The sequence below is a fragment of the Eumetopias jubatus genome, unplaced genomic scaffold (assembly GCF_037043125.1).
Source record: "Eumetopias jubatus isolate StellerSeaLion01/CBP00866 unplaced genomic scaffold, mEumJub1_p1.0 scaffold_10, whole genome shotgun sequence".
NCBI lineage: Eukaryota > Metazoa > Chordata > Mammalia > Carnivora > Otariidae > Eumetopias > Eumetopias jubatus.
The window spans coordinates 26030236-26055262 of record NW_028274816.1 but is presented as its reverse complement, the minus strand read 5'-3'; the positions used below and the strand labels follow the sequence as shown (position 1 = coordinate 26055262).

Below are 25027 nucleotides of genomic sequence, written 5' to 3'. Positions count from 1 at the left end.
TGCTTTTTCCACTGGTTTGGTCAAGTGATGAGGTGCAAATTTGGATTTTAGTGGAGTGTTTTAAGCAGGTGACCCATGCTAGGCACAAGCCAGACCTTACCTTTGGTCCCTTGGGTAATGTGGATGCCTGGAGCAGTGAGGAGTCCATTTCTATTTCTGTATTTAAGCCCAGATAGCCTTTGGGAGTTTGCTTCGTTAGTCCTCTGGGACAGGGCTCCCCATTAGCCAAACCTCATGCTTATATCTTTGATTTTAATAAGCTGCAGTGAGCTCACCTCTGACTCATACATATTTCCCACAGCCATGCTGAATATATTGGTGGTCAGTGTTTCTTGCTGTTTGGCAGCACAGCTGGTTTATCCTGTATCACTCGTGTAGTGTTAACCCTTTCTTGACAGTGATCCATAAACCTAAGAACTTGCTGCCACGGGGATTTTGATTCCTCAGTGATTTACAGATTAATGGTGTATTATAAACCGGTAATTTTCTAAACTATACCATGCAAAGATAATCTTTTAATTTTTAAAAGTATTTGAGAGAGAAAGCACGAACAGAGGGAGAAGCAGGGAGCCCAACATGGGGCTTGATCCCAGGACCCTGGGATCATGACTTGAGACACTTAACCGACTGAATCACCCAGGTGCCCCCAAATAGCTCATCTTTTAAAGCCTTAGTGTTACTGCCCACTGCTATCATGGCTGTTCGCTCACGTGTTCTGGTGCCACTGGATTCCTAGCAAACTGGAGAGCTTCTGTAGCACCATATCTGTCAGTGCATCTTCTTTCAGAGTCTATTCAAAGACAAAAGGAGAAAAGTGAGGGAATCAAAGTTGATGCTAATGTTGGAGGGGAAGAGTGCCAAAAGATTAAAAAACTCGTATAAATAGTAAACACTGTTTGCTTTAATGATTTTCTGTCAGGCATTGGAGTGTTTCTGCTACTTAATAGTTGAGGACCAGCTATTTATAGGACTGCAGATGTTCTCTAAACTGGGTGTCCTATGAAAATGGTTGCCAGAGCTAGGGAGCCTAATAAAGGGACTATGCTGCTACTGTGCATTATGTCAGTCTGTAATCTTAAGAGCAGCAACAATTGAGTTTTTCTAATGATCAAATGATGACAAGTTTATATTTCACTTACTGAGTCGGAGTTACCTACCTTAAGGCACATTCTTTCTTTACCAAAGTACATGAGAATGATGGAAACAAAAAGGTTAATGATCACAAGTACCATCAAGAAGACCCTGGTGAGAATCAGAAAGGATCCCAGGATTGGGTCTAAATCAATAACCTGGAAAGAGACAAAATATTTTGATTTTTAAACACTGACAGTTTAACTTCTACTTTAAAAATGTAAGTTATATGCTAATGTTTGGGATATACTCATAAAATATTTGATGGAAATTAGGAGAGAAGCAAAATTATTAAAAAGGAAAATGCTTTTGAGTGGACAAAAACATGAATGACAGGCTTGATGGGTATAAAAATAATTGACTTCAGGCCTTTCACAAGAAAACAGGTAAGTCACAGTGACACTAAATGACTAAAATGATTTAAAGCCCATGTGAGTTTTGGCAGCTCTGGAAAATATATATATCTAAGCACAGAAGCTTGAAAGAGTAGCAAAAGCATATGGAAAGAATAAACAGAAATCATAAAAATTGTTTCTGCCATTCTAAGAACCTCTATAAACCGGAACATTCCAATAAAATTTAACAAGTTAACCATAAAAAACTGGCTTTTACTTTGTTTTTTGGGGTTTTTTTTGGTGTTATCTTTTCAAAGTAAGTACTGAGTTTTGCCATTCTTTACTTTTCAGCATGAAGAGATCATTCTCAAATACAGGACCTAGAGTGGTTTCTGTAAGAGTATTTTAGTTTACATGTTCATTTTAACAACTTTGTATTGGCTCATTCATTGTTGCCATTAGGGTACTGTTAAAAAACAAAACAAAAACCAACAACAGCCCAACAACTTAGAGGAGGAATGCTTAAAATAAATATCACTATGATGGAAATCTGTATGACCAGATACTGCTTAATTATAGCTACTCTAGGTCAACCAAGTAATTTGCACCATCTTTGTGATGTAAAACTTTTCTCAAGTATACTCCATTTTCCTTTCACATTGTATTAGAGGTTTTTTTTTTCTTTAAAGTCAAAAAGGAGGTGTTAGCAAAAGCTCATTGTTTTGTTACTTCCTTAAGTGTCTTAGTATATAAAGTGTTCCAAGGGTGAAGACTTCATTCCCTAATTGAACCTAGAACCATAACAAGTCTAAGTCTTTCTCAGATCTTAGGAAGGTGAGAACTTTCCATGTTAGAAACTATGTTAGGAAACTATGTAAACTTGCGCATTTTAATTACTAACATTTGAGTTCTAGATTTTCAAAAGGTTAAACTTCATGAAAATCTTTACAATTTCACTAATTTGTAGTTTTTTCTGTCCTGATCAAATCTATATATGCTAGGGCCCCAAACCCTCATCTGGGTTTCCTATTTAATATAGAAGAGAGATTTGTGTGGGTAGTTCTTGGGGGAGAATAATAGCCTCTCTGAAATGAGCATTGATTAACTATGAACAGAAATATTGCAGTTCTTTCTGGTATTGTACCTCCCTAATTTTTTTTTAAAAGGCGCTTTCATAGGGCCACTGAGAAAGCAGCAGCAAATAATACTAATCTGGCCAGGTTATGAGAGCATAAATTCAGTCCCAGCATCCTGAAAATAAGATTAATAAGTGAGGAAGTTGGGACTAGGTGCTTGAAAAAGGGACACATTTCTGAAAGTAATAGCCCCTCAAGTTGTATGCATAGATAGCACCAGTGTGCAGTGGTACAGAAGGAGCTGCTGTTGTAAGCAATTCTCGCCTTGCAAACAAAGTAGAATCCTGCAGGGAGGCCAGGATGGGGGTTTTCACCTCCTCATGATGAGAGATTCCCATTAGGAGACCAACAGTCACTGCTGAGCTGAAGAAAGTCCGGTAGTGAGAGACGCTCCAGCCGAACAGCAGGTTAAACTGAAAAGGAGAAAGACTAATTAGAGGGGTAGAGAGCAGTAAGGCTGAAGTCACTTCTTTCCCTCCTGGCTAGATAAGGAGGCCAACACGGGACCAAAGGGGCTGGAAATCAAAGAAATGCCTTAGTGGCCGTTCAAATCACTATGCCTTAAAAAAAAATTCCTTTGTAATTACATAGCATTTTCCTATCAATTTATTTGATCTTCACATCACCCTGTGAGCTAAATTTGAGGAGATGAGACAGATGTCTGCATTTAAATCATACTGCTGGCTAAGTGTGGAACTACAACTAAAAACCAGCTTTCTTATTCCACTGTTCTTTCCAAAACTCGTTGCCAACTTGAATTGATGGTTTTCCATATATAGTGCTTTCTTGGGAAGCAATGTGATTCCAAGGCCACAGCATTTGGGAAAAGACACTGGGAATGAGGGCTTACAGCAATGGCATAGCCTGTGAGCAGGATCAGGATGACCAGCAAGAAGCCCACCACCTCATCCCAGGCTTTGCTGAGTGTTCTACCGATGACCTGCAGCCTGGAGTTATGGTGCAGCAGGTCCCACAGCTGAACAGTTGCGAACAGAACCAGGAAGGCCATGAGGTGAATGACTGCTGAGTTTACTTTTATTGCCTCATAGAAGCTGATGAACCTGTACCAAGGAAGGCCGACAGTTACTCAGCTGGTGTATGCCATCCATTTCTCCAGTGCTTCCCCTGCTCAAGTATAGCAGCTCTGTGAGTCTTATTAGGTCAAATACTTGTTGATGCAAGAACTCTCCTTTCCAGTGTGGCCTCCAGTACTTGTGGATGTGAGAGCATTGGGCAGAGGCCATGTATTTGGTTGGGAGATCTTAAGAAACCCTGAAATACAACCCCCAGCAGATTACTCAAAATTCATCCTGCAAATCAAGGCCAGCCTCCTCTGCTGCTCTGGTTTGAGTTAAATGCCCAGTCTCAAAAGGAGAGGAGTTAGCCTAATGAGATGTGCCATTATGCTAGTCTGTTTTGTGTAGAACTCTAATCCTATATTCTCTGGGGGTAATTGATCTCATAGGTGTAACAGTGCTGCAAGTAGAAAGAGGATTGATAGGGGTGCCTGGGTGGCTCGGTCAGTTAAGCATCTCTCTGCCTTTGGCTCGGGTCATGATCCCAAGGTCCTGGGATGGAGTCCCGCATCAGGCTCCTTGCTCAACACGGAGCCTGCTTCTCCCTCTGTCTGCCACTTACCCTGCTTGTGCTTGCTCTGACAAATAAAATCTTTAAAAAAGATGACTGATAAACTAGAAGTGTTATGTGTGAAACATATTCATAATCTTGTGTTGCAGCAACTAGGTTACGTGGAAAGACTCCCATAGATAGAGCAAATTGGCACTTGGTCACAACTGCTTTAGTGTCTAAGACCTAGGCAGTGCCATACGGCAAGATGGACCTCAACTGTCAACATCATTTAAACTGCACACTCTGTCCCTGCATAAATGGCCCTCTGTAAGGATGACCTGGGATATTTTCTCATTACGCAGATCAGCAGTCCAGACTGTTGGCCACTGAAAAAGTAAAGTACCACGTGGCAATACTTGGTCTGGGAAATAGATGCTCTTTCCCATGGGAAAGACCACAGAAGGTGTCCAAGGGGGGCACCAGAATGTCTCTTAAGTATGGATAAGCTAATGGATGGACATCCCTACCCAGAAAGCAACTCCCTCTGGTTTTAAAAAATGCACTGGGTTGTGGTTTTATTTAAAGGATGATCATTTGTCATGCCTCAGGCTTTATTCTTTGGCCAGGGTGCAAAATAGGACTAATTCCAGGTCCTTGCTATATGAAATTTAAATGCATTACCCTTGACAAGCACATACCTAAGTATTGTGAAGGCAGAAGAGATTTTCAGTGTGATAAGCAGTATAAACAGTTTCTTGTTCATTATTTTCTCAGTTGTGGACATTCGTGTGAGTTCTCTATTTAACTCCGGTATTATACCAAATATAGGTCTGAGAGAGCAGTGGAAGAGGAAGGAGAGTTTGAAAGAATACTTGTGTAATCAGGAAACTTTAGACGTTGAACAGGAATAGACTGTGCTCCTCAGGCTCCTCCTTACCTGTCCCGGTCATAGTGGTATTGTGCCATGTTTTTCTTATGCAGAGAAGTAAGCTTCATGTCAAGACCCAGGAGGACAAAGCTAATGAGGATTATGCTCGTGTCCACAATGTTTCTTCCTAGTGAAGAACCTCCACCTCTGCTGTTTCAGCCGATGACCCTAAACAGAGACACCACAGTCACTACTGCTTGTCTTAAAGATTAGCCAGGTCTTTCCCTAATGAAGTATTTTAACACTGGCAAAACACTAAGCTGGGGATTTGTCAAATCTAACTTGGACACAATGGGTTATGGTCTTGGTTCTGCACGGTAGTCACTCAGCTGCTGCTTATAGAAAAGCTGGCTTTCTCTAATACAACTTGCATTGGATATACTTACTATATTTCATTCTTGTTGCTGAAATTTAAAAAGGTTATCAAATTACTTATCAAGCCTGAAAATAAGATATGTTGTCTTAAGATATTCTTTTATTTAAAAGAAAAAAATTTTTTTTTAAGATAGATTCTGTTTTGGTGCCATTACCTGTACTTTTGAGTACTTGCTCTGTTCATATTTTCAATTCTTGCTGTTATCTTATATAGGGATAATACGACTGTAAAAAAAAATAGTATTCTTTTTACAGCCTTAATTCCTTAACTCTTGAAAACTGGAAGAGCTACTTGGTGGAAAGCCAGTCAGCCTTTAGCTGAATTAAGGCTCTGGAAAGGACCAAAGTCATAGCCATAATTCTTGTAATAGCTCATTGTGGACCTCCCCTGATAACACGGGAAATCTTGAGAATTTCTTACATCTAACGCTTTCAATTCACCTGTACAAACGCATCGTAACAGACTAGTAGGTAACAGATGACTTGTGAGATGACAGACCAAGTAAAGTCCTTCTTTGATGCCTGAAGTGTTCAGCCTCAGCGAGGGGAAGAACGCACCTGAGAACAACAAAGAACACCTAGAGTCAAGAGTCTTCAAAGCTTGTGCCCTCTTCCTTTCAAGCTCTCTTTGAAATCAGTGCAACTGTTCCTGGATTATCTGTCTCTTTTTTTAGATTTTATTTATTTGAGCGAGAGAGCGTGTGTGGGGGAAAGGGCAGAGGGAGAGGGAGAGAATCCCAAATAGACTGTGCTGAACACGGAGCCTGATGTAGGGCACAATCTCACAACCCTGAGCCGAAAGCAAGAGCCAGACACTTAACCGACTGAGCCACCCAGCTGCCCCACCTGGATTATCTATTTCAAATGTTCCTGAATCTCTACACTTCACTTGGTATTTCCTCTAGAGCTGTTAAGGATATTAACTGAGATCACATATGTATAACAGAGAAATGCACTGTTTGCACCAGTCAGTAGAGGGGAAGGATATACTCGTGACCCCACCTCGAGGGTACTGTCTGTGACTTCACAGCTGTTAACAGGTGTTGCCCTTGCCAAGCGAGAACAGGTGCAGAGATGCACCGACTAGTTGTACTCTTGCCATATGATGTTTGGTAGAGAACTGATGACTGCAATGTAAAGTGTGGGGAGAATGGAATTTAAAGCTATTTAAAATTAGTATGATGAAAGTGCTTTGAGCCATTTCAAATTTAGTTACTTTTTAAAAGTAATGGAAGTAATATCCCATGAATACTAATAGTATCCTGGGGATACTCAGACATTTATATAAGGGTAGACTAAAAAGCCTCAGATTCTACCTAGAAGGACAGTGAGACTGTTGTTTATAAAATCATGAAAGGTCTTGTGAATATAAACTTTCATAAAGCCCCAAAATATTAGAATTAAGATGCATCCCTTATAGTAGAAAGTACATTTAAGAATAAAAAATTCCTACTTCACATTTTTAGCTCTTAAGACTGGGACTTTCCCATGTTTACTTAAGCCCTCTTTTTTTGTTTTGTTTTTTGGTAGTTACTAACAATAAAAAACCCTATGAAGACCCACAGGAAGCATTCATGCTTCATTTAGAAAGAACTGTAGAAGTCTACTAAAGTATAAAACTGATCAGAAGTAACACCTGGTGGTAAATGGAAGGATACTAGTCGGCAAATTCTGGGGAAGAGAAGAAAGAGAAAGGAAGTTTGATTAGGAAAGACTTCCTGTTAAAGGTAGGAGAATTGAATATATGAGCTTCCCTCTAATCTCATAAAATGCCACTATAATGATAGTGACTGGATAAAAAAACAACCCAAAGAAAAAGGAGGGTAGATGACCAACAAACTACTGGAAGCTGGAAAACAGAAGAATGACATGGACAGCAGATTCAAGAAAGCTAAAGGCAAAGTCAGCTGTATAGAAAACCCAGAAGCAAACCCAGAAAAGCTGGAAAGTTGCTGGCATTAGGTACTTCTGAAGGGAAGGTCAGATGAAACAAAATATAACTGATTGCAAGTCTGAACATAAACAGATCCCAGATAGCCTCCCTCACCATTCACGACTAGGTATTTGCTACTCATCCTGCCTTCCACCACACTAAAACTAAAGGTTTATTACCTATTGTTGAACTAGAGAGAATCTGAAGTCAGGGGCACCAGGTCTATTTGCAAGGAGTGGTCTACTGGGAAAGAATGCAGAGAAAGCTTTTATTTTGAGAGAGAAGAGAGAGAGTGTGCACTTGAGCAGGGGAGGGGCATTCATTAAAAAATGAATGACAAAAAGTGAAGAAAGCCTATGTCGATTCTGGACACTGTCAAAAGAACAAATATACCTATCATGGGAGTCCCAGAGGAGGAGGAGGAGAGAGAAAGAGGCAGAAAACTTATATAAACAAACAGTTGAAAACTTCCCAAATTTTGTAACGATATAAACATCTAGGTACGTGAAGCTGAAAGGATCCCAAGTCAGATTAACCCAAAGAAGAGTACTCTGAGATACATTACTGTTTATCAAACTGTTAAAAGTCAAAGTCAGAGACTTCTGAGAAAAGCAAGGAAAAAAAAAAAACTTTACACACACATAGAAAACCTCCCAGGCTATCAGATTTCTCAGCAGAAATCTTGCAGGCCAGAGGGAGTAGAATGATACATTCAGAGTGTGAAAGAAAAAAAAACAACCCTGCCAACCCAAACTACTATAACCAACAAAACTGTCCAGAAGTGAAGGAGAGATAAAAAACATTCCCAGACAAACAAAAGATTAGGGAGTTCATCACCACCAGATCTGTCTTACAAGAGATGCTAGAGGGAATTCTTTTAGGTGAAAGGAAAGGATGCTATGTAACAACATGAAAGTATAAAAGTCACTGGTAAAGGTAAACAGTCTAATTCAGAATTTGGTAGTACTGTAATGGTGTGTAAGTCACTTTTATCTTTAGTATAAAAGTTAAAGACAATAGTGTTAAAAATAACTACCACTACAATAATATGTTAACGGATGACAGCGTAAAAGGAAAGGCAGTGTGACATCAATTACATAAAGTTCAGGGAAAGAAGTAAAAGTGTAGAGGTTTTATTTTTGTTTTTTTTGTTTTTTTAGGTACAGGCAGTACAATCTTGTTTATTTTTATTTTTTTTTTAAGTAATCTCTATGCCCCATGTGCCTGAACTCACAACCCTGAGATCAAGACTTGCATACTTCTGACTGAGCCAATCAGGCACCTCAAAGTGCAGAGTTTTTGTATGTGATTAACAGTAAGCTGTTTTCAGCTTAAAACAGACTCTTACAAGATATTTTACATAAGCCTTATGAGAACACTAAAGCAAAATCTTTAATAAATGCAAAAAAGATGAAGGGAAGGGAATTAAAGCATACCACTACAAAAAGTAAATCACAAAAAAAGATAGCAAGAGAATAAAAGAGGAACAAAGGAACTGCAAAACAGAAAACAATAAAGTGCCAATAGTAAGTTCTTATCAATAATTAAATGTCAACAGATTAAATTCTTCAATAAAAAGACAGAATGAATGGTAAAAATACAAGATCCAATAATATACTGCCTATAAGAGACCCACTTTAATTTTAAGTACACACACAGGCTGAAACTGAAGGCATGGAAAAAAAATATTCCATGCAAATGGCAACCAAAAAAGAGCAGAAGTAGCTCTAACTTTTAACAGATAAAATAGAATTTCAGTTAAACTCAGTCACAACAGACAAGGAAGGTCATCTGTGGTAAAATGATACAGGGCTCACTTCATAAAGAGGACAAAACAATTGTAAATATATATGCACTCAACATTGGAACATCTAAATATGTAAAGTAAATGTTACCTGATTGAAGAAATAGATAGCAATACAGTAATAGTAGGGGACTTCAATATCCTTTCAATAATGGATAGATTGTCTAGACAAAATCAATAAGGAAATGGCAGACTTGTTAACACTATGGGCCAGATGGAGCTAAAAGATATATACAAAACACTCCATTCAACCAGAATACGCATTCTTCTCAAGCACACGTGGAACATTCTCCAGGATACGTCCTATGTTGGGCCACAAAGCAAGTCTTAAATTTAAGGAGACTCAAAGCATATATATCAGGTATCTTTTCTGACCACAATGGTGTGAAATTAGAAATCAGTAATGGGACACAAATTGGAAAATTCACAAACACATGGAAATTCAACAACACACTTCTGAACAACCAATGGGTTTAATTAGGAAATTAAAAAGTACCTTGAGACAAACAAAAAGAGAAGTAAAACGTCATACCAAACTTATGGGATGCAGTAAAAGCAGTTCTAAAGAGGGAATTTTATAGCAATAAACACCTATTTTATGAAAAAAGAAAGATCTCAAATAAACAAGCTAACTTTGGTCTTCAAGGAACTAGTAAAAGAAGAACAAACTAAGCCCAAAGTTAGCAGAGGGAAGGAAATAATAAAGATTAGAGCAGAAATAAATGAAATAAAGACTAAATAGAAAATACAAAAATGTTTTGAAAGATAAACAAAACTGATACACCTTTAGACTAAGCCAAGAAAAAGAGGACTCAAATAAAATTACTAATTAAAGAGTAGACATTAACACTGGTAACACAAAAACAAAGGATAAGAGACTACCATGAACAATTGTACACCAACAAACTAGACAACTTAGAAGAAATGGATAAATTCCTAGAAACAGAAACTTATTAAGTCTAAATAATGACAAAATAGAAAATCTGAACAGACTAATAACAAGTATGGAAACTGTAATAAAAAACTTCCCAACAAAGATAAGACCAGGACCAGACAGCTTCATGGGTGGATTCTACAGAACATTTAAAGAAGAATTAATATCCATCCTCAAACTCTTCCAAATAATTAAAAAGAAGGAAACTGTTCAAAATTCATTTTATGAGGCCAACATTATCCTCATACCAAAACCTACAAGAAAAGAAAATCACAGGCCAATATCCCTGATGAGCACAAATGCAAAAATCCTCAAAAAAATGCTAACACATGAAGTTCATAAGTATGTTTAAAAAGATCATAACACTGCCAAATGGGATTTATCCCTGAGTTGCAAGGATGATTCAACATACACAATTCAATAAACATGATACACATTAGCAGAATAAAGGATTAAATTATATGATGATCTCAAAAGATACACAAAGAATGACAAAATTCAACATCCTTTCATGATAAAAACTGTTAACAAATTAGGCACAGAAGGAATGCTCCTTAACATAATAAAGACCATATATGTCAAGCTAACATCATAATTGTGAGAAGCTTAAAATCTTTTCCTCCAAGATCAGGAATAAGACAAGGGTACCTGCTCTGGCCACTTCTATTCAACATACTATTGGAAATCATAGCCAAAGAAATTAGGTAAGAAAAAGAAGTAAAAGGAATCCAAATCAGAAAAGAGAAACTAAATTGTCTGTTTACAGATAACATGATCTTATATACAGAAAAGCATATAGACTCCACCAAAACCAAACAAAACAAAAAAGACAAACCCAGGAGAACCAATAAACGAGTTTAGTAAAGTTGCAGGATATAAAATCAGTACACAAAAATCAGCTGCATTTTGTTACACTGACCATGAACCACCTGAAAATGAACGTAAGAAAACAATCTCGGTTACAAGAGCATCAAAAAGAATAAAATACTTAGGAGTAGATTTAACTGAGAAAGCGAAAGATCTGTACAATGAAAACCGTAAGACACTGATGAAAGAAATGAAGACATGAATAACTGGAAAGATATCCCATGTTTATGGGTTGAAAAAATATTGTTAAAATGTCCATACCACCCAAAGTCATCTACAAATCCAGGGCAATCCCCATCAAAATTCAATGGCATTTTTTTTTTTCACAGAAATAGAAGAACAATCCTAAGATTTGCATGAACCCCATCCAATACGCCAAATGGACAAAGTAATCTTGAGAAAGAAAAAGCTGGAGGCATCACACTTCCTAATGTCAAACTATACTATGAAAGCTACAGTAATCAAAACTGTATGGTATTGGCATAAAAGCAGACACACAGAATGATGGAACTAAATACAGAGCCCAGAATTAACTCATGCATATACAGCCAACTAATCTATGACAAGGGTGCCAAGTAGATACAATAGGGAAAGACAGTCTCTTCAACAAATGGTGCTAGAAAAACTGGATACCTGTATGCAAAAGAATGAAACTGGATCCTTTCCTTATGAGACATACGACCATCAATTCCAGATGGATTACCAACTTAAATATAAGACCTGAAACTGTAAAACTCCTAGAAGAAAACAGGGGCAAAGCTCCTTGACATTGGTCTTGGCTGTCCTTTGGAGAGGACATCAAAGGCAAAAATTAACCAAATGAGACTGCAACAACTAAAAACTTTCTGCACAGTGAAGGAAACCAACAAATTAAAAAGGCAAACTATTAAAAAGGAGAAAATATTTGCAAATCATGCATCTAATAAGGGGTCAATATCCAAAATACAGAAGGAACTCACACAACTGAATACCACACACATGAACCCAAATAACTGATTTAAAGATGGGCAAAGGACCTGAATATACATTTTTTTTAAAGAAGAAAAATGGCCAACAGTATATGTAAAAATCACTAACCATTAGGGAAAAGCAAATCAAAACCACACCGTGGTATCACCTCACACCATTCCCTGGGATCATGACCTGAGCTGAAGGCAGACGCTGCACCAGCTGAGCCACCCAGGCGCCCCTCAAGCGATATGTACTGAGTGCACACATATACCATGCCCTGCTCTAGGCGCCCGGAGCGTAGCGGATGAAAGAGCATCCTTGTCCACAGAGAGCGCACATTTGAGGAGGGAGAGAGATGGGCAATAACCACACATTATCCAGGTCACGATAGCACTATGAACAAAAATTAGGTAGGATGAGGGATAGAGAGTGGTGGAGAGCGAACAGTGCTATTCATTTATAAGGAAGGATTAGGGAAAAGTGTCTCTGAGGAGTGGCTTGTGAGAGAGACCACAATCAAGTTCAGAGATCAAGCGCCAGTGAGACAGCTGTCAGGGCACAGCACATGCCCGGGCCCATGAGGTGAGAATGTGCTTGGCGTGGAAGAAGGCACAGAAGCCTGTGTGGCTGAAGGGTTGTGGAGGGTCTGCAGTGGGGTGGTAGGAGTGAAGGTACCAGATGTAGCTAGGGGCTGGGCCGGGCAGTCCCCTGTAAGCTCTGGAAAGGGTCTGCGATTTTTTTTTTTTTTTTAAGATTTTATTTATTTATTTGACAGAGACAGACACAGCGAGAGAGGAACACAAGCAGGGGGAGTGGGGGAGGGAGAAGGCTTCCCGCGGAGCAGGGAGCCCGATGCGGGGCTCGAGCCCAGGACCCTGGGACCATGACCTGAGCTGAAGGCAGACGCTTAACGACTGGGCCCCCCAGGCGCCCCAAGGGTCTGCGATTTCAAGTATGATGGGAATCTATGGGGAGGTTTTGAACAGGGGAAGAATACAGATTTATGTTTGAAAACAATAGGACAGGGAGGGTAGAATGAAGGCAAAGGCAGAGGCAAGTCTGCCCACCCCTGAGACGTGGGAGATGGTGCCTCCCTCTAGTCTCGACCTGCATTTCCTCACGAAGGCACTGGCAGAGCCGTTCATCTCTTCCATAGCTCTGGGGATGGTTTGAAAACACCAGTTTTTACTGTGCTTTGGGGGATATGGGTAGACTCAGACATTGCTCACGGGAGTGTTACTTGGTACAATAAGGAGAAGACTGGAAATACCTTTTAAAATTAAGAATGTATACACACTTTAGCACATTCAAGATATTCATCTTGCAGATATATCTGCATGCTGTCTCTCTAAAGTAAATAAATAAATCTTAAAAAAAAGAAGGGGGCACCTAGTGGCTCAGTTGGTTAAGCGTCTGCCTTCGGCTCAGGTCATGATCCCAGGGTCCTGGGATCGAGCCCGGCATCGGGCTCCCTGCTCAGCGGGGAGTCTGCTTCTTCCTCTCCCTCTGCCCCTCCCCCTGCCCATGCTCTCTCTCAAATAAATAAATAAAATCTATAGAAAAAAATGAAAAACATAAAATTTTGAAAACAAAGATTTGGTAATAGTTGAAGAGATAAACCATGTTAGGGTCAATTTTTACTGCTTTTCACCTCAGGTCTACTTAATTCTATTTCTTTATCTATATCTATAGATTGCTGTCGTCCTTCCTTAGCATGTCCAGTAACTCATGGACACTTTGTGTTTCTAGCAGATTAGCCAGGGCCCCAATTGCCCCCGTTAATAATAATAGTGAACACTCATCCAGTGTATACTATGGGTCAGACATTGTTCTAAGATCCACTGAGTTTTTAATCTTCACATCAATCTTATAGGGCAGGTCCCGAGATTATCCTCATCATATAGATGGGGAAACAGAGGCACAACACGTTGTAATTTACCCAAGAACATACTGCTAATAGGTAGAGCACCAGGATCTGAACCAGGTCAGTCTGGCTTCCGAGTCTGTGCTTTTGGACACTATACTGCAGAGCCAAGAAGACTGACAGCACGACGAAGCCTATGGTGATGGCACTGGCCTTAGCTACCCAGGGCTTGATTCACTTTTTCTTCGGTCAGTACTTGATTCAGCACAGAGTTACAGACTACAAAGAGAATGTGTGCTGAACCTAGAACTGTCACCATCCAACACTGAACTAGAAAGAATCAACACGCAGGGCACCTGGGTGGCTCAGCCTGACTCTTGATTTCAGTTCATGTCATGATCTCAGGTTGTGAGATCCAGCCCCTCAGCTGGGCCCTGGTTTGGGCTACATGCTCAACGTGGAGTCTGCTGGAGATTTATTCTCTCCTTCTCCCTCTGCCCTTTCCCCCACTGGTACACCACTCTGTAAATAAATAAATATCTTAAAAAAAAAAAAAAGAACCAACACACAATGCATAGGAGTTGCCATCTGTAAAAACTCTCCTAAATGCACCAAAAACACCTTTACTGAGATGAGCATGTCTTTTAGGTTTCTTTCCCCAGGAACCTAGGAGATGTTCTAAATCCCAAAAGGAAGCACCAATCCTGAGATAAATGAACGCAACAACTTTCAGAACACAGTTTACTTAAGATCTAAAGTTATGACAAAGTGCTGGTAACTGGTAGAAAATACTGACCAAGAAGCATCCAAGAAGCTGGGGCCTAGGACTGTGTCCATACCTCTGTAATCCCCATAAAGGTTAGGAAGGAGGGTGCGACTGGCCCACGGGTAGAAATGCTTCAGAAGTCTGATCTCTGAGAAACGGTGGGAGAAACTCTTCTGGATAGCCTGATGGAGGTAAAACCCATTCGAGTTCTGTGCTGAGTAAACTGTAGTCATCAACAAGATAAGGAAGAAGATTTGTACTAGGACAGAAGATGAAAAAAAATTAGTTGAGTGGTTAGCTTATGAATTTGCTACACCTTCTCCTTCATGGTTCCTAAGCCTTGGCAATTCCATATGGTTCAACCAAACAGCTGTAAACAGACGAGCCAACGTATTTGGCATGCAGTGGTACCCACAAACATTGATATATTCCTTCCCAGAATTATTCCGCTGCTAATCAGAAATTTTACTTGAAATAAGGTACACAAAATCCCACATGAAAATTGCTGTATTTTAGTTCTTATAAATGTACCCCACCCCCAACCTTTCTCTTTCTATGGACTATGTCCACAAGAAAGGGAAGGCCAATAAACACAGAATTGGTCTTCTTTGGCCCAGGAAATCCATAACCCAAACACTGTATGTGCTGATCCAGTTCCCCTGCACTGAGAGGGCTGCCATTTAGAAAACATATTAATTTTTTTTCCTCCAGCCTGGGAAGTGTACAGAGCACGCTGTTATTATGCTCTGTGTGCAGAGGAAGGGACTGATTCACACGGACATCTCATGACTCTCGAATTCAGGTGTCTTCCCATTTACCACACTGCCTTGGAGTCCATATTTTTTTCAAGGTGAGTATTTTAATATAGCTTTTCATTGTCCTATATTTTCACTTTCTTTTCACTCCCCCTTTGCTGGGAAATGTGCTGCAGGATGGACACATTACTGTTTGCTCTCCATACCCAAAATATCTGTCAGCTTGAAAAGCTTCTTCTCTTTCAAGGTTCTTTCTGGGCGCTTAATTGGACTGTTGATAGCTGGAGCTTCATAGAGGGGGTTGTTCTTATCTCTTGAACCAGGTACTGGTAGACATTTTGCTGTCAAAAATTCAAATGTAGGCCAAAAAATGGTTATATTTCATTAAGCAGTTATTCATTAATGGTTGAGGAAACTCTACTGTGAGTACCTCCTATTAAATGCTATAAAAAAATAAAAAAGAATAAACCCCCCTATGTGGCACTTCTCAAAAAGGACTTAAAAATTCCAATCCACTGGGGACTCATACTTTTTTTTTTTTTTAAGATTTACTTATGTATTTGAGAAAGAGAGAGTGTGCGCATGGGCACATTGGGAGGGGGAGGGGCAGAGGGAGAGACAGAGAATCTTAACCAGGCTCTGCCCTGAGCATGGAGCCCACTGAAGGGAGGCTGGATCCCAAGATCCTAAGATCACGCATGACCTGAGCCAAAACCAAGAGTGGGACACTCAAATGACGGCACCACCCGGGCACCCTGGGGACTGACACTGCTATAAAATTTAATAAAAATTGATTGCTAGAAAAATGAAGTAAAACAGGAGCATGTAAAATCCAAATCCCATTTTGAAAATTAGATACAATCTGTCTAGAATTGGTCCAATTGCTATAAAACTTTCTAAATGTTTGCTCTCGATTTCTGCATTTATCTTGGACTAGAAACGAACAGTTCTAGTCAGTGACCCACACGTTGGGAGTACTGTCCTACAGCGGTGTTTCTCAAATTTCAATGTGCAAAGGAATCACCTGGGAATTTTGTTCAAATGCAGATTCTGGGGTGAGGCCTAAGACTGCGCATTTCTGAAAATTCCAGATGTCAATGCTGCTCATCTACAGACCACACCGGGAGACATAGCTAGAGACATGCAAACCAAGATGGAGAGAGAGAATTAGAACAGGACATAAAACTCGCCAGCATATATGTGCCTAGTGCTTGGGGAATCACCAAAGAGAAAATAAATCTCCTGAGGAAGTCATAGAGTGAAACCTGACATTTGTTTTGAAGGATGACTCAGATACAATTCTTCCGATGGACACAGACAAGAAAAAAAAAGTCCTTGCTTTAAAAAAAAAAAAAAAAAGCCTTTTAGGCAGAGGGAACAGCGATTCAAGAGCATGGAAAACAGTCTGAAATTAGATTAATTTGTAAAAATCTTGTAAGGAATGGGTTGCCTACCCCATTGTAATGTGTCTACCACTCAGTTTAAGAAATAAGTGATTGTTGGGCGCCTGGGTGGCTCAGTCGTTAAGCGTCTGCCTTCGGCTCAGGTCATGATCCCAGGGTCCTGGGATCGAGCCCCGCATCAGGCTCCCTGCTCCGCGGGGAGCCTGCTTCTCCCTCTCCCACTCCCCCTGCTTGTGTTCCCTCTCTGGCTGTGTCTCTCTCTGTCAAATAAATAAAATCTTTAAAAAAAAAAAAAAAAAAGAAGTGATTGCATTGGGCTCCCCGCTGGCTCAGTCAGAAGAGCACGTGACTCTTGATCTTGGGGTCATGAGTTTGAACCCCATGTTGGGTGTAGAGATTATTTAAAACAAAAATTAGGGTGGCTCAGTTGGTTAAGCATCCGACTTTGATTTTGGCTCAGGTCATATTCTCAGGGTTGTGAGATCGAGCCCTGCATTGGGCTCACCGCTGGGTGTGGAGCCTAATATTCTCTCTCTCTCCCTCTCCCTCTGCCTCTCCCCACCGCTCATGCTCTGTCTCTCTGTAAAATAAATAAAGTGATTTCCACTTATAGAGTCTGTTCATCTGTGATGGTATCCCTTTCTTTCCTTCAGAGAGCTAATCTAATCCTGAATTTATCATTCCCATGCACTTCATTAAAAAAAAAATACACACACACGTGTGTGTATTTACATATATATATGCTATTTCCCATGATTAAAGTATTAATTTTTTTGATTACCACTGTGTTTGTGTGGTTCATCTGCATGATAGGCACAGCTCCAGTCAGTTATTTAGAGGGTAGTTTCCCTCAGGCTTGGTGACTGTGAGGACTAAGAATTTAGGATTAAGAGAGTAGGGATGTTCTTTATTGAAATGAGAAAATATAGGGGCGCCTGGGTGGTGCAGTGGGTTAAGCGTCTGACTCCTGGTTTCGGCTCAGGTCGTGATCTTGGGGTCGTGAGATCGAGCCCCATGCCGGGCTCTGCACTTATTGCAGTCTGCTTTGGATTCGCTCTCCCCCTCCATCCGCCCCTCCCGCTCTCTCTCTCAAATAAATAAATAAATCTTTTTTTAAAAATGAGAAAATACAGTGAAGAAGTGGGTTTGTGGGGCAGGCCACCCTGATTGGGGCATGTTTGATTTGACACATGTGCAGGTATCCAGATACCGACGGTGAGTGGTCGGAAACAGCCTCTGGGGCCCAGGAGCGAGAAAGACTCGGGAGGAATCTGGGACACGGACGAGAGGTGAAGCCCTGAGGCAGCATGAGGGGGTCTTGGGAAGAAAGCCACGAGTGTTGGTGAGGCACTGGTTCACCTTGGGCGGCCGAGAGCGGGCAGCCAGCTAACCACACAAGGTCCCCGCGGGGATAAATGTGAGGCAGTGATAGCTAGGGGTCCACTGTTCCGGCATTTGCTCTTTGCAAAATCAGATGTTGGTAGTTAGAACTACTCGAATTACCCAAGAGTGCCAAGATCCTCCTTGTTTGTTGTTTCTTCTCTTTGGTAAGCCGCGGCAGCCGGTTCGGCATCAGGGAGATGAACAACATGAGGAAGATCGCCTGGACGGGAAGATCACAGGAGAAACTAAGAAGCAGGTATCACAGGACCCAAGGTGATGCCCTTATGTAAAGCTGAAGGTATGATTAACACGCTTCCATTATTTGGCCCTCTACTATCATGGAAAACTGGGAATTAGGGAGTTTCATGATTGTTTTTGCATAATTGTAGGGACCTGGTTAATATAACGTTAATATTTGTATTTTGGCCTGTGGTCCTCAAGCTGCTTGCCTGGGAAAGCTGAAACTATTGAATGATTTGTGATGATCTGCGGACGTTACTTAAGAACAACCTGTCTTTGGACAGCCTCTGAAGAGCGGGACTGGAGAAGCTATACTTTTAAGTCTCAAGGATTAAGTCTCAGTTTTTGCTAAAATCTTAGAACTGAGTAAGACCTTAAGTATTGGTTACATGTGCAACAAGTTTCCCCCAGTCCTTTAATTTCCACGGAGGGGAAGAAAGAGCTCCAATCCTCAGGAGAATAAAGGACAAGGGTGCTATTTCCAGCCTGCTGCCGCACACCCCTTTTTGGAAGTATCAATTCTGGGTGTCTGCTCTGGAGACCTAAGGCCGCCCTCTGGTGGACAGTCCCTGCACTAGACTTGGGGGAAAAAGCGGCAATCTGGTTGGCTGGGGTGGAACCAAATTCAACACTGTAGCGATACCAGTAACTAATCTAATACCTGGCTTCCATCTCTTCTCTTCCTCTTTTTATATTTTTTCCCCAACACTCCACTTTTTTTTTTTAAACAAGTGATATACGATTATAAAAATTTGGAAAAAATAGAGATTTTTAAGAAAACTTTAAAATTTGGAATATATCCTTCAATCACTTTGTCTTAATATATCCAGACTAGCTTTCCACATCACTACAGTATTTTTAACATCTTTAATGGTTGCTTGGCATTCCATTATATGGATATGGCTGTCTCATAAATTAAGCAGTGTCCTATTTTTGGATATTTACATTGTCTTTTTTTTTTAAATAAAGTACTCTGAATTTTCTCAGGATAGGTTCTTAGAAGTGAAGCTTATTTACTAAAGGGATGCAGAATTTGAAGATGAAGATGCAGCTTTTATTTTTATTTATTAAAATTTTATTTATTTAGGGGCACCTGGTGTCTCAGTTGGTTAAGTGGCTGCCTTTGGCTCAGGTCATGATCCCAGGGTCCTGGGATCGAGCCCCGCATCGGGCTCCCTGCTTAGTGGAGAGCCTGCTTCTCCCTCTCCCTGCCGCTCTGCCTACTTGTGCTCTCTCTGTTAAGTAAAAATCTTTAAAAAAATTTTTTTAAATTTATTTAAGTAATCTATACACCCCACGTGGGGCTCAAACTCATGACCTTGAGATCAAGAGTTGCAGGCTCCACTGACTAAGCCAGGCAGGCACCCCTGTTGCATTTACATCTTTGTTGGCCAATTGCCTCTTTTGATTTTTTTTTGTGTGTGGGGGGTAAAATGTCGCAGGAGTTTATGGTTGAGAGACAAGGAGATAACACAGCTATACACTTTGCTGTCTGTACCTCATTGGGGTAACAGGTGGCCGATCATCCACACACTTTGAAAGAACTGACACGATTGGACACTGATCATGATGCATGGCTGTTACTGGGGTAGTGATCTGTGGACTGCAGAGTTAGCAGCAAGCAGTTAGAACTTCATGCGATCGTTCACAGGTAAAAGACCATGGTAAATGATATTTGAACTGTGTTGCTGGGACCCTGGTGTTATTTAACTAAACCATGTGACTAAAATTCATGTACACTGAAAGAGCACAGAGGAGGACTGCCTGTAGGCAAGCATGTGTCACCTAAAAACCAGGACGTTCTCCTATCATTATCACAGTTAAGTCTCAATAATTTCCTCGTATAATATCCCATCCATACTAAGCATGTCTTCTTTCATCGAAGGATCTAGAACACTCCTCCTTTTTTTTTAAGATTTTATTTATTTATTTATTTGACAGAGACAGCGAGAGAGGAAACACAAGCAGGGGAGTGGGAGAGGGAGAAGCATGCTTCCCGCTGAGCAGGGAGCCCGATGCGGGGCTTGATCCCAGGACCCCGGGATCATGACCTGACCGAAGGCAGACGCTTAACGACTGAGCCACTCAGGCGCCCCTGCACTCCTCCATCCTTAATTTTTTTTCATGATATTGACTTTTCAGAGAAGCTGTTATTCAGAATGATACTACTCCAAGTGTGATCCACGGACCAGCCGCTTGGGCATCCCCTGGGAAATTGTCACGAATGCAGACTCGTAGGCCCCATTCCAGAACCATCCTCCGTTTCAGCATGTCTTTTAAAATTGTGCCTGGAACTACTTGAGGCCTCTCAATATAAATTCAGTATTTCTTTGCAACAGTGGACTGTTTAATTATCACCACTCCTATTACCTGTATGCCAAGTACCCTAGATCCCCAGTCTCTTCTTTTTCATGTTTTGCATTATTTTGGTTTATTTGATGTATGTACTTCATGTTTTGCATTATTTTGGTTTATTTGATTTTCCTGATCATTAACTTGAGTCTCATTAGTGACATCTCCTTCAACTCAACTAATGAATTTTAAAATTTGGTAAATGACATTTTTCATTTTGTGTGTTTGGTACAACTGAAAATCCTAATAGAGATCTCGTTATTTTTTTGGTCTGTCTCTGCCAGCAGTTTTTTTAAGATTTAAATTTTTTTTTTTTTTTAAGATTTTTATTTAGGGGCACCTGGGTGGCTCAGTCGTTAAGTGTCTGCGTTCGGCTCAGGTCATGATCCTGGGGTCCTGGGATCGAGTCCCACATCGGGCTCCCTGCTCCGCGGGAAGCCTGCTTCTCCCTCTCCCACTCCCCCTGCTTATGTTTCCTCTCTCTGTGTCAAATAAAAAAATCTTTAAAAAAAAAGATTTTTATTTAATTTTTCACAGAAAGAGACACAGCGAGAGAGGAATACAAGCAGGGGGAGAGGGAGAGGGAGAAGCAGGCTTCCCGCGGAGCAGGGAGCCCGATGTGGGACTCGATCCCAGGACCCCGGGACCATGACCTGAGCCGAAGGCAGACACTTAACGACTGAGCCACCCAGGTGCCCCAAGATTTAAAAAAATTTAGTAAAAAAATTTAAGTAAGTTCAACGTGGGGTCAAACTTACAACCCCAAGAGCACGAGTCGCACGCTCCACTAAGCCAGCCAGGCGCCCATCCTCGAGCAGTTTTTCGTTAAGATCTACCTATTCCTTGTTCCCCCCAGGATGGGTGCGTCTCAAATGGGACTCTACACGAGAATCACCTGGGAAATTTTAAACGTGTTGGGCCTTGGAACCCATCTCCAGAGATTACTGTTTCATTGGCCTGGAGTGAGGCCTGAATGTCAAGAGTTTCAAGAGCTTCCCAGGTTTGCTTGTGGGAGCCCATCCTCGAGGGCTCTTAAAGCAGAAGCAATCCTGTCAGCAAAATCCAGAATATTTTCAAAACTCTACTGCACAAAATTCGGTTTTTCAACAATGCCCTGTGATAAATACCAAGAATGGAGAGTGAAGGGAAGGGAGGGGGCATCTGCAGACTTAGTATAAAAAGTACTCAAGAGACAGACCAACAAATGGCAACACATGAAGCTTATTTGAATCTTGATTTCAACAAAGTAACCATAAACATTTACGAGACAACTAGGAAAACCTGAACATTGACTTTAAAAAAAGTGATAAAATACACATAACAAAAAACTTACCATCTTAACCTTTTCATAGAATAAGGTACATTCATATTGTGTAAATATTAAGGCATTAGTGTGATAATGGTTTTTATATTTGTTTTCAAAAAAAGTGCTTATCTTTTAGAAATACCTACCCTAAAATATTTAGGGATAAAATCATATAAAGTGAGACTTTTTTTTCAAAATAGATGAAACAAGACTGGCTTGTTTTCGTAATGAAGTAATTGTTGAAGCTGGCTAACAGAAGGGTAGAATTCATTAGACTATTCTCCACACATTTCTGTGGGCTTGGCATTTTTCTTAAGTTTTTAAAAAACTGGGGCGCCTGGGTGGCTCAGTAGATTGAGCATCTGCCTTGAGCTCAGGTCATGATTTTGGGGTCCTGGGGTGGAGCCCTGTGTCAGACCTCGGCGGGAAGCCTGCTTCTCCCTCATCCTCTCCCACCCCGCCTGCTTGTGTGCTCTCTCTCATAAATAAATATTTTTTTAAAAAGTTTTTAAAAATTAAATTTCGTGGTGTTTTTTTTTTTCAAAGTAGCCTACTGTTGATTTTTTACTTGTCCTTTCTTGTCAATCCTTTTCTGCTCTGCTTCTATTAGTCTATCAGTTCTCACTAGTTTTTTCTGTGACTTCACACATACCTGAAATTTCATTCTGCCTATTTGTTTTCTATTTTGGGGGGGGGCTTCAAATTGTCAGAACCATTAGGCACTTTGAATTGACACCCAAGGGTCTCATTTTCCCAAGCAAGCTACCTGGAACGCGAATGGGTCTCCCCCCTACTCCATGCCCGTACGGCCCGTTTTGCACTGACCTTGACTGGCTGGCTGATGAAGAGGTTGTGAAGCACTGATAATATCACCGATGTAACCCAGCTGGTGGCTTGCTCTTTCGTCAGTTCCAGGCTATAAAGTGCAGAAAAAAGGCTGCAGCCAGGCTAGTGACACCCAGAAAGAGCCAGCAGATGTAAGTCAACCCTCTGGGCAGGCCATGAGCGATGGGCTTCTTCCCTTCCTCTGGGCTCAGGATGGGGAAACTGGTGGCCTCCCTTAAGAACAGGTTGAACAGAGGTTGAAGGAATCATCTGAAAGCCAGTAGCAGCTGAGAGAGAGGGGAAGATTGCAGTGATCAGGGAAGGCCGGTGCCGTGCCTTACTGGGAGGGCCCCTGCTCTGTGGGAAGAATATGTGTTTCCAAGAGCTCCTGGAGTTTTTGCAGTCGGTTGGTGGCATCGAGGACGTCACAAGGCTGGTCGGCCTGGGTGGGACCCAGGGCATGTAAGTGCGATTGCAGCCACTGCAGAACTCCGAGCAGGTAACAGCAGAGGTGATGCTGGCTTTCAGGAACCACTGCAAATACAAGCCAGGGCTCACGGAGAGGAACAACTCATTCACTGATGAGGTTACATTTCCCAGTTCATGGAGGCGTGACCCAATAATTATGACTGTCTTCTCTGAGCATGCTGGTGAACTGCTTACAATTTCTAAAATTCTACACTTTGATCCAGAATAATTTAAAAAAACGCTTTTGATCTAGAAGCAAATAAAAATTTAAGCCTAATTGGGCTTTTTTCACCAGAACTGCAGTAAGTGCCCAGGGGCGGGGGGGGGGGTGTTGCAAACTATATTCAAGATTCCATAAATCACCTAATCTTCCTATTCCATAAAAGAAAAAGAATGACAAGTCCCAAGAGCTCCCAGCAAAGCAGATGGAGTATGAGGGGGTCTGAACCAGAGGGCATTTTTGTGGGTTCATCCTTAATCCTTTACTTTGTATCACCAGATACACTGTCGCAAAAGCTATCAGCTCTATCCTGGAAAGCTTAAGAAAAATGAAAACAAGCAGAAGGTTGTATCTTCCTGTTGGTTATGCCAGAGGTAGGAGGGAGTAAGACGCAGGCAAGTGAGTGGGAGGCAGGTAACAGATCAGTTACTAACACCTGCAGAGGTTTACCATTTGCCTGATGGGGTCCTGCCTGCTGATGAGAGCCAGGACTCTCCAACTGAGAACAGATGAGGAGCAGATGAGGCTGGCTAAAAGCTGTGCCATCTTGTCAATGCTGTGAGACACCCATAAAGATTGTTCCCACTCTGAGAGCAGGTATGTGTTTCTCCTGAGCAGGAATCCCACAGTTTCCTTTAGTTCCTGAATGTAGACCCAAGATGAGGAAAGTCAGTCTGACATTCACCCAGGACCGGGAGCAGTTACAGATGGTAAGGTCGTCTCTTTACTCGGAGAGGCAAATGCTTAGTGGAAAGAACCTCTATTTTTCATTTTCTTTCTCCTTTTTCAGAAAGAAGTCACCTCACAGTAGCTTCAAAACTGGTTTTATGAGGGCATACAGAATAAAGAAGGGACAGTTGGATAAAACGTCACCCACGAAAACTCAAGAGTGGTACCTTCTGCACTCACACCCAGTCCTCAGAATACATTAAGAAGAGAGACGAGGGCCATGATGCATCATGGCCCAGGGGACGGGAGTTAGGGAAAAGTTATCAAGGTTAATAGGGCCTGCGAGCCTTCCAGGGGATCGGCTCCACTGGCCTTTCCTACTACACGAGGAAGCAGGGCCCACCATCTACCTATAAAATTAGACACCAAGCTTACCTCAGCCACCTTTGTGAGAGACAGAGGCTCAGAAGTAGCATCTGAGGGGCAGGAGGCTTGGCTGGGAGGAAAGAGAGGCGGGGGCTCCTGTGGCTGCAACAGCAGGGAGAGGCGGCCCAATTACAAGATTGACGGGGAAGAGAGTGACAGCAGTTTGGACGCTGATGATCAGTTGGACCAGGTCACAGGAAACGGACCCACTGGAAGAAGGGCATTACATCAACCTTCATCCTCAAGAGCTGAAGTCATCTGTTATTCCTCTCCCAGGTTTAGGTATTTATTTGGCAATTTAACCATGATTATCTAAAGACAGGACATCATCATGGACATTATCTAGGGCTACGACATCTAAGGATAGGACCAATGTGTTCCCAAGGC

At 41.3% G+C, this 25027-nt stretch overlaps 1 protein-coding gene across 1 annotated transcript in view; it reads right to left on the bottom strand.

The window, feature by feature from the left end:
• Nucleotides 1–549: 549 nt before the first annotated feature.
• The window catches only part of PKD1L3 (polycystin 1 like 3, transient receptor potential channel interacting), a 63526-nt gene continuing 39048 nt past the window's right edge, over nt 550–25027 (bottom strand). Inside the window, 21 exon segments of the mRNA XM_088026912.1 lie at nt 550–780; nt 1154–1289; nt 2917–3015; nt 3453–3663; nt 5109–5228; nt 5230–5267; nt 5916–6006; nt 6008–6032; nt 7133–7145; nt 11065–11074; nt 14624–14852; nt 15555–15689; nt 18255–18354; nt 22858–22961; nt 22964–23091; nt 23199–23391; nt 23996–24068; nt 24071–24187; nt 24650–24766; nt 24768–24823; nt 24826–24849. Coding sequence (XP_087883038.1) covers nt 707–780; nt 1154–1289; nt 2917–3015; nt 3453–3663; nt 5109–5228; nt 5230–5267; nt 5916–6006; nt 6008–6032; nt 7133–7145; nt 11065–11074; nt 14624–14852; nt 15555–15689; nt 18255–18354; nt 22858–22961; nt 22964–23091; nt 23199–23391; nt 23996–24068; nt 24071–24187; nt 24650–24766; nt 24768–24823; nt 24826–24849 — 2093 coding nt within the window. The 3' untranslated portion in view covers nt 550–706.